The sequence below is a fragment of the Talpa occidentalis genome, unplaced genomic scaffold, assembly GCF_014898055.3.
Source record: "Talpa occidentalis isolate TD23 unplaced genomic scaffold, MPIMG_talOcc4v2.1 talOcc4.12, whole genome shotgun sequence".
Lineage (NCBI taxonomy): Eukaryota > Metazoa > Chordata > Mammalia > Eulipotyphla > Talpidae > Talpa > Talpa occidentalis.
In genome coordinates, this window is record NW_023601212.1 from 94,576,641 (window position 1) to 94,593,392 (window position 16,752).

The window sequence follows — 16,752 nt, forward strand, 5'->3', positions numbered from 1 at the left end:
TGAAGAAGTAGCTTGTATTTCTCTTGGGGAAATAGACCTGTGCATCACGTACCCGCCTCTGCGGTCTTCTTGGTCCCGTTTCTCCTCAGACCTGCTATCACTGCCCCTGTCCTTCTGATAGCTGTTCCAGTAGCCTTGGAACAGAGCCTTGGAGAGATGCATCTGCCGCACTCCAAGGGAGCAGAAGGGTCTGGAGAGAAGGTGTCGTGTCTAACTGGCGTGCTTTTCCTGCCAGTTAACCTCAAAAGTTACCGGCCTCGGGAGTGTTAGTGTCACAACTTGCTTTTCTCTCTTCATCACTTTTAAATGCTTCAGAGCCAGTAACTCCAGGGATTTCTGCTGAAGCATTCCTTGTTGCCCAGAAGCTGGGGCTGCTGGTGTGTTTCATGAAGCTTCTGGTACTTCACCCCTTCTTTCTGTAGGCCAGAAGCCCTTTAAAAAGCCCTTACGAGGTTCCGCCGACGCTCTGAGTGAGACCAGCTCAGTCAGCCACATTGAAGACCTGGAGAAGGAGCACCTGTCTGGGGGGCCGGAGCAAGATGCCCTGGAAGCCAACGGCTCCGAGCCACACCCAGGGACTCCCACCACGCAGGAAGCAGAGCAGACTGGGGCCCTCCCAAATGGGGCCCAGCACCCAGAAGATGACCACCCACAGGTAGAAGAACTGGAGAGCTTAAGATAAGATTCAGTGTTGGTTTGAGACTGTACTGAATACTGTTTCAGGGAAGATGTGGTTATACCGAGAATGTGAACTGTGCCACATGCTAATTCGAGAAATTAGTATTTGTGCTTAACTGGGATTTTTGCACAAAGATATGCCTGAAAGCCAGGGTGTGCAGGAGGGCAACTGACTTGTCTAATTTTATGGGATGTAGAACCATCAACAACTATTGTGACTGTCTACCCAGCTATAGTAACATATTTCCCCCATGTTTACCATAAACACTTTTATTCACAAAGAATTCACTTAAAATTTCAAGTGCTTGCCACTTGAAACACCTGCTGTTATCTTTTTAAATGTAAGCGTTAAGACATTAGTTTGCACATGGTGACTTTTTGGTAAGACAGCTTTCTGCAGAACTCTCCGGGTTCTCTGCTTGCTGCTGCAGGGTGAGGCAGGCAGCCCCCTCGGCTGCCTACCCTAGTTGTTTAATCAGGTTGCAATAGAGAACTGGACTGCGTTAGACTTGAAGGAGAATGGGTTTCGAGGGGACTGTAAAAAAGTGTGAGACACCCTCTCCTACCCTCCCCAGCTGCTGCTTTCCCTGGAGACCTAAGTAAGGACTGTCCACGGGGCGGTGGCAGGACTCTCTAGCCAGCTAGAGCGGGCAGTGCTTCGCCTGTACTTCCCTCTGCCGCAAATCCACTTCTCCTTTATATGCAGTTTATAAACAGATTAAAGGACTCGCCTATTAAGAGTGAATGTAAAGACTCTTCTTGACCATATATATTTTTAAATACTGGGAAAGCTTTTAAATTGGCACATGAGTACAGGCTGTGCACATTTCTACGTCTGCTATCAGAAACCCGATAGCTGCAGCCCCTCAGAGCCTGACGGCGACCACACTGTGTAGCCCTAGGTGTTTGCCCTGCAGAATGTACCTTCCACCTGTTCCACAGGAGCTTCTGCAGCTTCTGTTCCACTAGCAGCTCACCCTTTTAGGCCCAACTCAGAAACAAGAACCAGAAAAAAGTCATCTTTCAAAGGCGATCAAGCCAGACTACTGCTGAAATAACTGCAAGTGAGCCCTTGATCACTGCTCGTGGCTACCTTCCCAGAAAGCACTGCGTTGCTTCCCTCACCATCGGCAACGGGCCCTGTGCCTTCCAGTCCAGCCAAGTCAGGCTAGGGGAGACCTCAGGCCCGTGGGGCATTGGACTGGGTTGTGGACGAGAGGATCGGAAGCCTTAGTTCTAACCACATTAAGTTATAATTGCTTTCTAATTTGATGTGATTTCTGACACTTGGCTCTTGTCAAAGTGCAATTTCCTTTTCTTTGGGGGGTGGGGTGCAGATGATTAAACAAAAACTTCCCTGTTTATTTGGTGCAATGAAGTATATAGCAGATAAAGTAGGGGAAGGGGAAATTATCACCTTTAACAAGATTCATTTTTAAATGTTTTTATATATATTTGGAATTGTTAAATTGGTTTTGCTGAAACAGAATTTCACCCTTGAGATACTATTTGAATGTTGGTTTCAATAAAGGTTCTTGAAATTGTTAGCAGCGAGTTCAGTCACAAGTCTCACTCCTCATCTGCACGGTGACTTCCGTTTGGATAGCAACTCAGCAAAACAAAGGCTTCTGAAAACATAGTTTGCATAATTACCACAATTTTAATGACCTCCACAACTTACAGATTTACCAGTGGCTTTGTATAATTCTCAGATTAAATTTAGTCTCAAAAGAAATTACCTATTTTAGAGAGAACCATATTGTCAAACAGTAAGGTTTTTCTCCTTCTGAACCTTTCGTCTCATTCATCTGAAGTATGTTTGGATTTGATGTTTCTAAAATATTTGGCGGCAAAAAGTATCTGCGACGTATAAATTGAGTTAAAGTGGTTTTTAACTCAGGTATAATATCTCTTCCTTAGCAGAATGGGAAATACTAAGTATCTGAAATAGCTGCTGACAGAACAGCATGGTGGGCGCCTCCTCCACCTCTTATAACTAATCAAAGAAAAAGCTGGAAATCAACTTTTTAGTCATGTTAAAAATAAACCTGAACAATTGCCTTTGCCAAAATAAGATTTTATTTTGAAAATCATTTGAAAGACTGAGGAGGGAGGAGACCTAAGACTCAGCAGAGTGGGTTCCAGATTCTCTCCAGCTCCCCGCTAGCCCCCCACCCCGGTGGTCTTGTGCCAGAAAGTCGCTTTCTTTGGTAAATCCTGTTTTAGCTTCCTGGAGAAGAGATCTTTTCCCATAAGCCATCTTCATTTTTTTTGTAGAGCAGAGCTTTATTTCCAGGAAACAGTGTGTTAGCTGGAGATGGGTATTTTTTTAAAAACATCAAGGTAGATCTAATGTGTTCAACAAAGTGGGGGGGCTCAGCCAGAGGCGAAGTAGAAAGGTTCTGGAAAAAAACAAGATTGGGGCATGAGAAAGCTATCTTCAGTCTATTCCTGCTGTCACAGAAATGCAAAAAGTGAAGTGTCTGTGTTCTTTAATTCATCAGGATGGTCTCAGGTCACTATTAAGAAAAAAGGCAGCTGGTCTTCATCAAGCAATTGTCTGTCCAGGACATTACTTATTTTCAGGATATAGCAGTTAAGTGGGATCTACCGATGGATGCATCCTAAAAACAAATTACACGCACTGAAGGAAACGCAGTTGTTATCTAGCCTAAACCTGTTTTTCCCCTTAAAGATGAGAAACCAGGGTCCAGAGAGTTAAGATTTACCTAACCTGTAAATTCTCACCTCTAGTATTTGCTTATCATCTTGCTGCAACCAGAAATCCAGATGTGGAAATGGCATCCATGAGTACGGTCCTATACGAAGTTGTTCAGCCTTTGCATCATAAATGCTAACCATCTGAAAAAGAGCATGTCGAGGCTAGAATTTAGGGAATGTTATCACCTTCTCAAACCCTACAGCTGATGCAGGCTGCAGTGCAGTCTGAGGGGTAAGCTTCTGGAAAGTCCTGTCTCGTAGTAACAAACTGCTGCTTACTGAATATGTCCATCGTGTCTGGCAATGCACTCTGTGGGTGACATAGATTATTTTGTTTAATCCAAACAATAGCCCTGCAGGAAGGTGCCACTCGTCCCCGTTTGGCCCAGACTACATGCTGCCCACGGGCACATGTTGAGCAAGCATCAAATTTGGGACTCAAAGCCTGTGTGTATCTAGGTCCATGTTCTTCACTACGACAGAACTCACCCCCCACCCCCAACACCTAACAGACACTCAGAAGCACACCGGTGCCTTGTTCCACGTCGAGAAACAAAATCTGTAAAAGTGCTTTTTTGCTTTATGATCAATTCCTGGAATCCCCAAACTTGCCAATGGTAATTTTCAGCTTAACCAGCACTGGTCAATCTTGGTTACTAGGACTGAGATCTTCTGACTCTTAGCTAAATCTGGGCAGTGATACTACTTGAGAAATTGAAAAAAGAATCCTAAAAATGTTAAAGAGTTGACAAAATAGCACACTGAATCCAAGCATTCTTCTCCAATGACAATGTCAGCATTTCATAAGTCAGATATTTGGTGGGTGCTCTGAGGGCCATTTTTTTCCCACATTTTAAGCATTTTTAACTCATTCTTATGCCCATTCCTCAAACATAATGTGAGTCTTGGATTTTTATTTTTGTAACTTTTAAAATGTTTAGTTGAAAAGCACCCGAAGGTAATCAGACTTTCAAAGTGACTGGATAACTCCACAGGTTAGTCGTGCTGTGCTAACAGATTGCCTGCCCTTCCCTGCTTTGTGGGGTCTTTAGAGATAAGGTTCCTACAAAGTCGAAGGGCTTGTTCTCTTTAAATCCCCAGTGCAGGGGTTCATAGCACCTTCCCCTAAGCCTTCAAGGTAGAAAACTGGGGTTTTGCCCTCACAACCTAAAAACATTCATTCAAGAACATGTGGGTATGAGCATGTGTGTGTATGAGCATGTGTGCGTATGAGCACGTGTGTGTGTGTGTGTGTGTGTACGCACATGTGCACATGCTGCTCCCTGGTCATTTCCAGCTTTAAAGAAGCTGATATAACTATTTAAAATCTGTATCTGCTATGATCACAATTGCTTTTACTTCTATAACCACGTGCTTTTTCATAACACTAAGGAAACCCATACAATTTTATAATTGTATAGGAGATCTATACAAAACCTTTATAATTAAAACAAGAGCAATAAAGTCAAAGTTGAATTATCAAAGTTTTTTTAAGCTGACAGCAACCTGTCATCTGTGAGAGCTACAAACTCGAGGCTCTGCAATCTGCTGCCTCCCCGCACCACCCCACTTCACACAGGCTGAACTGAAACTCACGGGTCCGCCTGTGAGAGCGCGTGCAGCCCGCAGCTCCTCTTCGGGGCCTCGGTCTTGGAAGGAGGCTCTGTAAATCTCTGCGGTTCTAATGTTGACAGCTGTGAGGACAACACGGTGACTTGGAATTGATGAAAGACAAAATCGGAAGGTTTGCACCGCCCTGCATTCTACCCTACACAATGTAGGCCAGGGAGTCTCCTAGGAGACAAGACTGGAAACTGAACAGAACGACCCGTGTCTGCAGCTTGCCTTCCTGGAGAGGGGAGTCGACCTTGAAGCTGCACAAGGTAAGACTATACCCGACTGGGCGCTACCACTGACAGTGCCAGCTCCTAGAGGCTGGAGGGGAGGGTGGTGGTGGCCTCTGATATTGGCCAAGTTGGAGGTTTTTGTTTCAATTTTCACTAAGTATTTCAGACACAGAAAGGTCTAGAAAATAATGAACACCTGTGTGCCCACCTCCTGGCTAAATAAACACCACCACAGATGTGGGGAAGAACTCTGCAGATGCTGCCAGTGTCATCTCGCCCTCAGTCCCAGCGCCTGCCAGGAGGGAAGCGGCTCTGGGTTTTCTCTAGCCTCAGTTTTGCACTTTGCAGGATCTTCGTTCACCATCAAAACCTTACCTGATCCCCAGTATATAAATAGATTCAAATGCCCATGTGCCCACCCCCAGGACACCGGCCCTAGAACAGCACCGCTGCCTCCACAGGCTACACAGACTCTGACACCAGGCAGCTCCCCTCAGGATGACTCTGCCTACGTGTTACATTTGCTGCCTTGTTTTCGTGAGCTTGGGGACGTGACATTTTCCCTACTTTGTTGACAAAAGCTACAGGTAAAGCTTGGGTGCCCCACATACACAGAGCCAGGACTTGAGTGTGGGCTGGGACGTACCGCAGCCAGGGGTCACTAAGTCAGCCTGCCCCAGAGCCTGCCCTGGCCGCGCGTCCACCTCTCACAAGCGCTACTCACCAATGCCATAAATGATGGGGAAATGGTTTTCATTTTCTTTCCGGTCATTTAATTCTAACAAACAGAAAAGAAGAATTTTTAAGACCCAGTTTCAAAGAAATGCTAAACAACTGCTTCCTTTTCTGTAACAGAGGCCATGAAAGACACACACACCCACCCTCCTCACCCCCCCCACCCCACCCCACCCCCACCCCACCCCCGCCACCAAGGGGCGTGTCAAGATGACAAGGACTCTGTCTGTCCCTGCTGAGCTCCCAGAGTAGGGTTTAGTGGAACCAACAGCTGCTGGCAGAGGCCCTCCCTGAGGTCTGGACCCTTCTTCCCTGGAGGCCTGTACTTCCAACCCTGGAGTAAGACGGGTTACACTGGAGGGAGCCCAGCCCCTCAACCAAGGTCGGAAGTGAGGTGGACACCGAGGAGGAGGGAAGGCCCTTCCAGCAGCGGGAAAAGCAGAACCCAAAGTCAGCAAAGCACCAGAGACCGAGGCACCCCCGCCAGGTCCTGTGTTAAGGGCCAGGGCAAAATGTTGCTGAAATCTAAGCTTGCTTTTGGGAAAGACGACAGAACTTACCTGTCACACACAGTGTCACTAGGTGAATGTCATCTTCTTGTCTGTCAAATTCATCTGCAATTAGAAGTTTAAAATTGGATGTCAAAATAGTTCCTAGAAGCAGAACAAAGCTGAGCAAGTGAGGAAGGGGAGGCGCAGCAGACCTCTCCTGACTCGCCCGCTGCTCCCCTCAGCTGTGTGTTTCAGCGAATCTGCCTGTTCTGTTCCCCCCTCTGTCTCTGGTGAATCCTCTCATCTTCCGCACCTCTGGCCTGTACCCCAGTTCCTGTATGCATAAGTAAATCTTAAAAAAAAAAAGTGAGGAAGGGGGCAGGACCAGAAGCCCACTGGGCCGCCTGTCCCACCACCCTCATCCGGGTCCCGAGAACCCGCCTACCGCTGACAGCCAAGTCCTAGCCTCAGCCAGAGGAAACTGGCCAAGGAGACAAACCAACTCAGAAGAAATATTTACTCTCCTTTTAGTAACACTTTTTGATTATCAGAGTCATTAAAAAAGTCAGATCATTGTAAAAATATCTGGAAAAGTCAGAAGAACACTAGGTCTATGTGGGCTTTTAATGCCCACCGTCTAGCGCTGCTTACTGTGTTTTCCTCCATATTTTCCTGTGCACAGCTGAGTTCACATAATTTTTCGTTACATTATGTACTTTCCCATGTAATCTAAACCTCTTCATGCTCACTTGTGTGGGCACGGAACTATCCTCTGCTAACAAACATGGGAATATTTCCTGTTACTGTTCCCTGCTTGTCTCTGGTATCACACTGCACAGTTCAGGTTATTTCCTTAGAGTCCCAGCAGGGAGATTACTGGGTCAAAGGCTATGAACCTTTTAAGACCCAAGCAGGATGCCAAGTTGCTCTCCTGACTGGCTACCCAGCTCCAGGGCCCCCGGAAAGTGCCTCTTCACGGCCTCGAAGAGGCCTCATGCTAAACAACACAGAACAAAGGCTTTTATTTCCCCCCTTTTAGATACTGGCTAATAGGGGAAAGTGGTGTCATTTTAATTTTCTGCAGATTAAAGTGGACATTTCTGCCAGGAGGGTGATAATGTTTTTTCACAATTGAGCATTCATTATTCTGAACCGTGTTAACTATTTTAAAAGAAAATCTTGTCCCCACCCACCCTCGGTGCTTAGAAATTTCTCTCTTAGCTATTTGGTCTTTATCTAAGATCCTAGGGGAACAGGACTGTGTGTCATCCACTCAGGTTGGCTCCTCTTAGGTTTTAGGTTTTGGGATTTTTACAAATTTTTATCAACTTTGAAGGAAAAAACAGTGAACTTACTAAGAAGCTGATGAGTAAGTTTTTGTGACAACTGCCTGTCGTCACTGAAGCCTCCCACGAGGTGCACTTCCAGCCTGGCAGAGAGACAGAGGGTGGTTAGACGTTTTGCTTTGCATTTTAATTCCCAGCTTCCATGAGCGCTGGTTCTCACGTGCTTCCAGGCCTTGTCTGTGCCCCGGCACATACAGAAGACAGCTGTGTGGGCCACTGGGGAAAGGGCGCGGCTCCCTGTGGGCCCTGCCCAGGTGCCTCATGACCCAGGGGCTCTAGCCTTCACACACGCTACGCCCCAGGGTGAGAGCCAACTCCTGCTTGGAAAACTAGCCACCCTCGGGGGGATACGCCCCAAGTCCATCTTAGCTGAGGGGACCAGTTCTGAGACAGGAAGGGCACCAGCTCTGCGAGGGCTGCCCCTCCAACCCGTCCTGCCTGCAGAGCTTTCCTTTATCTTTCAAAAGCACAGGCCCGGGCCCCCTAGCCGCACGGCCCCTGAACACAGGCCAAGTGAGACAGGAAAGGGGTTCGTGAGGTAAGATACTAAGTCTGGGAAGCTGCCTCCTGGCAGCCCTCTCTGGGCATGTGGGCATGTACATGAGCACAGAACAGCCCCTCAAAGTCCTACAGGCGGGAAAACTGCTCCACCCCAACTTTCCCGTGCTCATTTGTCTACTGACCCCCTTCCCACCATCCCCAATATCCGGGGAACTCGTGCTTAGGGAAGTGCGGCCGTATTTCACGCTGCCTTCTGCCGACAATCCCTTCCTGAGAATAAGCCAGAATCCGCTGTGTGCCCAGCCCAGGCCAGAGCATCAGTCGGCCATGAATGAACATTAAGGGGGAGAGGAGTGGCTGCCCCTGAGTCTGGTCTGCCGCCCAGCCCCAGGCAGAAAGGAATCCAGGTTAAGACCATTCTGTCACGCCAGAGAAACTGACAGGGAGGCGGCTGCTTTTCTGTTCAATCCCTGCGGTTCTATGAACTGCAACTGACCGGGACGGTTCCCTCAGGGCTGACCTCAGACTGCAAATAATGGCGGCCACGCCTGAGGAAGGAGAGGGGCCTGGTGTGAGCACCGGCCTCACGGCACTGCTGTCCCAGGCTGCCGCTGCCCTGCCTACCCGGCCACACGACTCCGGGTGAGCTGCTCTCAGCGGCATACGCCCCTCATGACGGGACGGGGATGGGGGCAAGGGGTGGCAGCTCAGCGCCCCCCATCCCCACCCCACCCCACCCCCGTTCCCCTGCCTTGTTTTCCCCACAGTCCTTCCTATCTCGCTCACTGGATGTCTCCTTGCTTTAGAGCAGGAAGGCCTGGGGGCAGGCGGTCCGCTCTGGCACAGACAGTGCGTGCTCACAGGAAGCACCCAACAAAACATCCCCGGGGAGGAGAGCACCCCTTCTGCAGTCTAACAGCACATCTAGAAGAACACCACTGGAGGGGAAGTACAGGTTCGCCGTCAGGTTCCCATCTGCAACCCACACTGTGCCCCAGCCTGGACCCCCGCCCTTCACAGCAGCTGGGGACGCGGCCGCGGGGGGCGCGCTGCAGCCTCCCCCACGGGGCCAGCTCCGGGATCACGCGCACAGCACAGTAGGCGCGGCTCACCTTCCACACTGAGCGTGGTCGGAAAAGGACTTTATGGAGTTCATGATCAGGGGGACCTCGGCTTTGGTGTCGGATCCATCGCAGTGTGTCAAGCAGGTGGCCCCGTTACCTGAGGAACAAGGTGAAACGACTCGCGTTATTCCCGCGGGGGACGGAGGAAGCAGGCCACGGCTGCTGCTGGGCACTCAGACCGCCTCGTCCCGCATCGCCTGTGAGAGAGAGAGATAGGTCTGTGCTGCCCAGCCAACCCTTTCAGACCAGGGCGAGAGGGAGGTGCCATGCAGACGAGAGAAAGGTAAGCACAGTCCAGTTCAAATGGGACGCCAGGAAACGCAAATTACGGGTCCCGAGCGTGGGCAGCTTAAGTGACGGTCTCCTGCCCGTCGTCATACCTGTGTGCCTCAGGACCACAATGTGACAAGTGGTAGCATCATCAGAACCCAGAATGGAGATGGAGCCTGTTTAAAAAAGAAATAAAATAAAATATCCAACAGCCTTCTGGGATAGCGCCCAATTCACTGCTTCCTAACCTACCATCCTTTGGGGAGGTCACTGCAAGCTCTCTTTGCTGAACATACAGAAGGCCCTGGGGTCCCACTTGCTGAACAGACTGACCTCTGAGAAGTCTGGCTCTTTCCTGTTTAATTAAAAAAAAATAAAATAGTGATGGAAATTAGTGTGGGATGAAGAGCTGGAGGGTGGCGCGAGCGGCGCTCAAGGAGGGAGAGGTGCGAGGCGCCGCTGACAGGAAGGCGGGACTCAAAGGAGCAGCTGTCACGTGGACGCGCGCAGAGAGAGCAACGAGGTGCTGGTCTTTTTTTAACCTATAAAGGAAGGTCCTAGTGCCTTTGAAAGAAGATGCAAAATCCTTCTTCACCATCTTCACTAAAGAGTGGAGATAAGACGCAGAGACCTGACAAGGGACCCCGAGTCCACGTCCCCCTCTTTACCCTCTGGAAAGAGGAAAGGGCGAAGCCCTGCCTACCCCCAGTCTAGTCCTGCTGCTGGAAATGCGCAGCAAGGAAGTGGCCCAAACCCTCATCCCGCGTCAGGAGAAGGCAAGACGCCAGGGCGACAGCCGCACGGGTAAGAGACGCGGGGCTCACGGCCACGGCTGTGGGTCGGGGAAAATGAAGGCCCTGGCGCGCGGCTGAAATGGTGACTGAAAAACAAGACACACAAAAAAGTACAAAACATTTTCAAGCTATAAACAAACTGTGGGGACAAGACTCAAATGTTCCTCCACAGGAAAAAACACCGGCAGGAGCCTCCCCAGCAGCCCCGGGCTGGGAGGGCAGAGCGGGCGGCCGCGGCGCGCCCCTCTTGTCTACGGGCTCCGGGACGGGTCAGGACCAGGGCAGAACACCCAGCGGCATGTCAACAAGCAAATGTCTGAAAGGGCCGTGACTATCGGGTGTCAAAGCTTTTCTCCAACGGAGTGTGTGTGTGAATTCTTCCGTAGGGAGCCGGGGCGGGGGCACAACGCGGGGGATTCAATTCTTTCACAACTGAATTAAAATTTTTTTTCAAAAATGTCAAATTGATACCACACTGGTATGTAACCATTTCCTTTTTACTGACAAGAAATAAGCTCTGGAATGAACAAAATCTGAACTGAGTAGACAGAGGGCACCGGGCGGCGTGGGGACGGGAGAGGCTTTTCTAGCCGACTTCAGGCTTCTTGCTACTGCTCGTGACCGGTGCTCAGGGACTTAATGACGTGCTGGCCATGTGAGAACCCTAACGACCAGCTTGAGGAATGAGCGTGCTCTTCTTCTGAGGAAGTTCCATTCACTGGAAACAACACAGTCACACGCACGAGACCAGTCCCTCAGCTTAAGAAATGAACTAAGGGAAGTTACTCGGTTTTACCTGGTCTCTCCACATTATTGCCTCTTGTCAAAAGAAGAAAAGTAAAACCGAGGGTTAAGAGAACCGCGGGGCACAGGCAGATCAGCCGGCAAGTCAATGAGAACCACGTGCGGCCGACTGTTCCAGAAGCCAGAACAAGGGGCCTCGTTTTCACACCGCTTCTCCCCTAAACTCAAAATCCCACCAAGGAGCAGGCAGGATGTCCTTATGGTTCCTCCAGTCAGGGCTCACTTTTTGCTTTACTCTTTGAGGGAAGAAAAGATAGGAAGGAAAAGGCACCTTTTGACCACTCGTGCTCACAACCAGGTCACCAACCAAAAGCAAAGCTAAGTGTGAAAAACAATCACTTTCACACCCAAGACAAAAACCTTTCTCTTAAACACAGCTCCTCCCAGTTCCCCGAGAAACCAGCATAAATCCTCGGGAGAGAGGAGCAGAGAGGAGGCTGCCCGGGGCTCCGCCGCATGAAGCGCGTGAGCCCAACTTCTCGTGGAAAAGACTTTACAAACGCGCATCCTTCCTCAAATTAAAGGGGCCCCAGTTTTCTCAACTTCTCTGGACACTAAGATTCACTAAAAATCCTCTTCCCCGTCTCCCCCTGTCCTCCCAGTTCCTACTCAAGGGCGCTCTGGTCACCTGGGGTCAGCGCTCTTCTTTCTGAACAGGGCCAGATAGTAAATCGTTGGGGTTCTGCCAGCTCTGGGGGTGCTCAGCTCTGTGACAGCCTGAAAGCAACCCAGATGCTTTCAGCAAAGGCACGTGGCTTCATATACTTGTGGGAGACAGACACCAAACCTTGGCTTTCATACAATTTCACATGTTACAAAATATTCTCTGATTTTTTTTCCAGCCACTTCAAAATGTAAACCCTGGCTCCCAGGCAGGCCTCCCACGGGCTGTGCCCCCCTCCCCACTGCCACTGCCATGGGTGGTGCCCCCTGTCAGTCACTCAGCTGCGTCCCCAGGATCAGCTCCTGCCCTCGCCCCTGCTGCCAGGGCCCGTCAATCCTGCTTTTAAAAATAGTGGCATAAGGGGTTAAAATCTCAGCACTATGAAGCTATCGCCAGCATCTGCGGCTTGAGTTCGATCCCCAGCCAGGGAGCTGACCCACATGGCGCGGCAGACCTCTCCTGTCTCCCCGCTGCTCCCCTCAGCAGCGTATTTCGGTCCATCTGCCTGTTCTGCTCCCCGCTCTGTCTCTGGTGAATCCTCTCATCCTCCCACGCATCTGGCCTGTACCCCGGCTCTTGTATAAAATAAGTCTTTAAAAAAAAAAAAAAAAAAAAAACACCTCTGAGTCCAGTAATTCATTTGCAATAATTACAGGAGTTTAGAGATTAGGTCTGTGAGTGTTCATAACGGTGCAAGACTATACTCCTGCATGCCTAAAAGCAGGAACTAAGTTGTGATGCATTCACAGTGCAGAGTTCTACGGAACCATCTAGCAAGATGGCACAGGACTGGTTACTGTGCATCCAGTGACTGGTCAAGGGCACAGGCTGCAGATGTATTGCCCACTGGAACTTTCTGCAGCGATGGCAAGCCTATAGCACCTGCCACACGTGGCTGTTATGCACATAACTGTGGCCAGTGCTACCTAGAGCCTGGTTTTCAAATTTCACTTAATTTTAACCAACCTGTAAATAGCCACATGTGGTCAGTGGCTACCGTAAGCTAGAGTCAAAGGCAGGGTTCCAGGCCAGGCTTCACCACTAACAAGCTGGGGGAGATTGGGGAACTTACCCAACCTCTCTATGGCCCACAGTCCTCATCAGTAAACTAGGAACAGCAACAGCACCTACTTTGGTGCTCCATACATGTCTAGGCATCATTTATTTTTCTTGTTTCTCTTTTTCTAAGCCAGGCACAGCTACAGACAGGCTTACAGCTGCCGGTGCTGCACACTCGCGCATTGTTACAGGAAAATGACACATTCTAGAGCACTTTAAAAGTATATCACATATCAAGGTGAACTTCTGGAAGGGTTTTTTTACCAAAACGTGAAGAATGACTGTGGTCACAAATATTTGTTTTCCTATCAAAAATCTTCTTTTTGATATCTCTATTTTCCTAGAAATGGGGGCCCACGACTTGCTCTGGGAAAATTATGAAGCCTTTCATTTCTCCCCGCTGCTCACTAGTTGAAAGGTCCACCTGAACCCCTTTGATCTCGGAGGACTCACCTCTCTGGTTTATTGCCCCCACTCCCTCTGCTCCCACTTGGCCCTCAGCTCTGTGCCCCCCCCACCCCGTGCGCCTAGAATATTCTCCCCCTTTTCCTTTGGAAATCATTCTCATGCCTCCGGCCGTCCCTGCGGTCACTGCATAGTGACCCACCCTACACATTCCTGTCCCTCCAAATGGTCCCCACTACCAGCCTTTCCAGGTCAAGTCTCTTGAGCAGACCGAAAGCTCTTCAAGGCGAGCCGCCCTCCACACTCAGTTGCTGCCTCAGCCACTGAGCTTTCTAACATTTATCGTGGAAATTTTCAAGCAGACAAGACGACAAAGTGTCACTAGTGTCTTCAGGCTCTGGAACTGTTTCCCGTGGTGAGTCCCACTCCTGACGTCACCAGCTAATGTGTGCCAGTGACACGGGAGGCCGCCTACTGCCCAGGGGCCGGGCCTGCGTGGGCTCTATCACCAGTGAGCTCTCGAAACGCACGCGGACACTCACAGCACTGTCCCCTGCTGCCGGCCAGCAACTCTGCCTCACCCTCCGGATCATCCTCGGGTCATTCTGCCCCGTTTATAGAACAGACATGTATCCAGCAAGGACTCTAGGCCACGGGCTACAAAGCACACCCCTTCTCTGCCTGCAGGAGGCTTACACTCTGGGACACAGGGCAGAGGGAGAATGATCCAAACAAGTAGGCAGACAAAACAATTGCAAACTCTGCAACTGCCCGTTGGCTGGAAACCTCAACATACACAGTCCCTGAGTGCAGTCTACGCAGTCCCTGAGTCCACACAGTCCCTGAGTCCACACGCTCGGTCAAGTTCCTGCACTTGACGTCTCAGTGAAAGGGGACAAGCTTGCTTCGTGGCACTTAACCACTCGTGATTTCTGTGTCACCCTTTGATTAAAAACATCCCGTCCCCATCTAGACTAAATGCTCTGAATGGAAGGGCAGCGGAGGCCTCCCATTCACTGGGGGCTCCTCCTCTGCTCTCTAATCACTGGACCGATTGCTTCCCCTTTATCTGGATCAGGGGAACGTGGCCCCAATTTTTCCAACAGGAGGAACCCCTTTCCAAACCGTCCCTGCAGGCGCGTGGGTTAAGGGTTCAGAGATCCATTTCAGGACAATAGCAGGAAAACAAAACCAAACCCTTGATCAGGGCGTGGTCCTCCACCGGCCCGGCCGGGGAGAAGCTGGTCCCTTTCTTCCGGCTGCGAGCGCGACCCGGGGCTCGAGTCCGGGTCTCGCGTCCCGGGGAGAAGAGGGGGCGGGAGGCCCCGGGCCCCGCGGGGTCCCCTGCCCGACGCCGGCCGCAGCCCGCGGGGGTAACCCCCTGCTTCAGGCGCCCCCAGGACGGCGCGAGGCTCCCCGCCGGGGCGGGGGCGCCCCTGCCGGCGCCTGGGGCGAGGACGGGCGCCCAGATTCGCCGGCGGGTCAGGGTCAGGCGCGGACGGGCCGCGGCCGCCGGGGAGGGAGGCCCGGGCGCCGCCGCGACGCTGTGCAGCCCCGGGCCGGCGCCGCCCTCTCTGGGCCCGCGCCCCGCGCCTGGAGGGGCCCCGGGTGCCCTCCACGCCCCGGGCAGCAGACGCGCCCGGGGCCTCCAGGACGGGGGGCGGCCCCGGCCCCGGGCCCCGCGCCGAGGTCCGAGTCCGCGTCCGGGCGGCCCCTGGCGGGCTCCCGCGGCCCCCGAGCCCCCGCGCGGCCCCGCTCACCTCCAGCGGCGGGTGGGCTCGGACCAGGTCCCCGGCGGACTGCGGCAGCCGCACTCGCCGCCCCTCCACCAGCAGCGGCATCGCGGAGGCGGCCGCCCCGGCAGGCCCAGGGAGGCGGCGGCCTCCCCAGCCCCGGCCGCCCGCCGCCTCCGCCCCCGGCCGCCCCGGCCCGCCCCGCCCCGGCCCGCCCCGCCGCGCCCCGCCCCGCCCCGCCTCGCCGCGGGCGCCGCCGGGAAATGGAGTCTGGCGGAGGCGACGCGGCCCCAAGAAGCCGAGGAGATCGAGCGCGGAGCCGCAAGACCTCACGGGAAATGTAGTCCAGAAGCGCGGAAGCAGCCGGCGGCGCCTCCGCCGCAAAGGGCGCTGGGAAACGAAGTCCCGAAAGCGTGGATGGGACCCACCCGGCTGGGGCGCTTGAGCTGCGGGGCGTTAGCTCGGGTCACAGACCTGCCTGTCCGGCCCGAGCGCAAGCCCGAGGGCCTGCTTCGGTTCTGTCACGGCTCTGCCACTTCTCAGTTGTGACCTTTAGCAAATTACCCGAACTTACTGTGCTGCTTCCTCAGATTATGGTCCATGAACAATGCGTTTAACTGGGGAAACCGGTCCTGAGCTTCGCTAGGCCCTCGGGTTTAGAAATGACCAGAAACACTTGGTGTTGGGACTAAGAGCTGTAGATGATCCCACTACACTGAAGAGAGGGACCCCGGTGGGAAGTTCTCACCTGGGGGTTCTTTCATGCTAAGACTTGGAAATGTGACCCAAATAGATCTTAACTCCATGGTAGCTTATAAAGTGATTTTTAAAAAGATAAAGTAAGAGGTGAAGGAACCATTTCACACAGGCAAAGCCTATTAGAATGTCATAGTTTGTAGTCCCTCCCTTTCCTCCTGGTGGCCAAAGCTCCCAAAGGTTTCTGGGGTATAACTACATTCCTCAACCTCCCTAACAAGCAATACCTGGCAGAACGCCCAGGCCCTCACCCTCCTGGCTACACCTTAAGTTGTAAAGAGGTACAATGAAAGAACTGGACGTTATCTTTGCTTGGAAAAATCTTTCCAGAAAAAGGGCTTCTTGCTTCATTAGACTTTCTCACTAGGTAGTCAAGTAGCTATTAACTGATTTACATGCATTTCACAGAATCTTCACAACCCTAAACAAGGTATTAGTTATTTCCACTTGAAGCTCAATCAAGTGGACCTCAGAGAGGCTAGGTAACTTGCTCAAGCCAGGTCTGACACCTGTAAGGTCTTAAATCACAGCTCTTGCCTAAATGAACCATTTCTCATTAAAACCCACCATAGCAGACAAAATGATGGACCCTGCATCTCTATAGCCCAATTTAAAGATTGCTTTTCAGTAAAGGGATAGACAATTCCTTTTTTAAATTTAATTTCCAATAATATCTCACAATTTTCCCCCCATTAAGTGTTCCCTTGAGGTACATCAATTTTTTTTAAGTATTTGTTTCCCAGGGACTAGTTCAAGTGTCAGTCACTCTTAGGGGGAGAGGCTGACATTTCAGACACCCAGAAGCATGTATTGCACCGGTATGT

General features: G+C 51.4%; 2 protein-coding genes across 6 annotated transcripts in view; one reads left to right on the plus strand and one right to left on the minus strand.

Moving 5' to 3' along the window:
• Window positions 1–2,767, plus strand: part of PDXDC1 (pyridoxal dependent decarboxylase domain containing 1) — a 40,590-nt gene extending 37,823 nt beyond the window's left edge. Inside the window, exon 23 of the mRNA XM_037507564.2 lies at window positions 423–2,767. Coding sequence (XP_037363461.1) covers window positions 423–682 — 260 coding nt within the window. The 3' untranslated portion in view covers window positions 683–2,767. The remainder of the gene's footprint in view (window positions 1–422) is intronic.
• Window positions 2,117–15,373, minus strand: NTAN1 (N-terminal asparagine amidase). 5 transcript variants are annotated; one of them, XM_054693825.1, is made up of 10 exons: window positions 15,200–15,292; window positions 9,966–10,068; window positions 9,824–9,889; window positions 9,432–9,540; window positions 7,828–7,901; window positions 6,542–6,595; window positions 5,971–6,024; window positions 4,996–5,093; window positions 3,427–3,540; window positions 2,117–2,306 (listed from the first exon to the last, which is right to left on the minus strand). In XM_054693825.1, exons 1-10 carry the CDS (start codon window positions 15,278–15,280, stop codon window positions 2,289–2,291), a joined length of 771 nt encoding a protein of 256 aa, XP_054549800.1. In that variant the 5' UTR covers window positions 15,281–15,292; the 3' UTR covers window positions 2,117–2,288. The 5 variants fall into 5 exon arrangements, with proteins under 5 accessions (XP_054549800.1, XP_037363462.1, XP_037363464.1 ...); XM_037507565.2 differs by lacking the exon at window positions 2,117–2,306 and adding an exon at window positions 2,735–3,080 and having other exon boundaries at window positions 15,200–15,373; XM_037507566.1 differs by lacking the exon at window positions 2,117–2,306 and adding an exon at window positions 3,087–3,302.
• Window positions 15,374–16,752: the final 1,379 nt, after the last annotated feature.

Excerpts from the sequence above, each read along its gene's own strand:
- NTAN1 (XM_037507565.2), bottom strand. The coding sequence starts at position 15,280 with ATGCCGCTGCTGGTGGAGGGGCGGCGAGTGCGGCTGCCGCAGTCCGCC. Across the intron at positions 7,902-9,431 it reads GACCACGCTCAGTGTGGAAG|GCTGGAAGTGCACCTCGTGG; the intron begins GTGAGCCGCGCC and ends TCTCTCTGCCAG. Across the intron at positions 3,541-4,995 it reads GCGCTCTCACAGGCGGACCC|ATGGTTAGCATTTATGATGC; the intron begins GTGAGTTTCAGT and ends GCTCTTTTTCAG.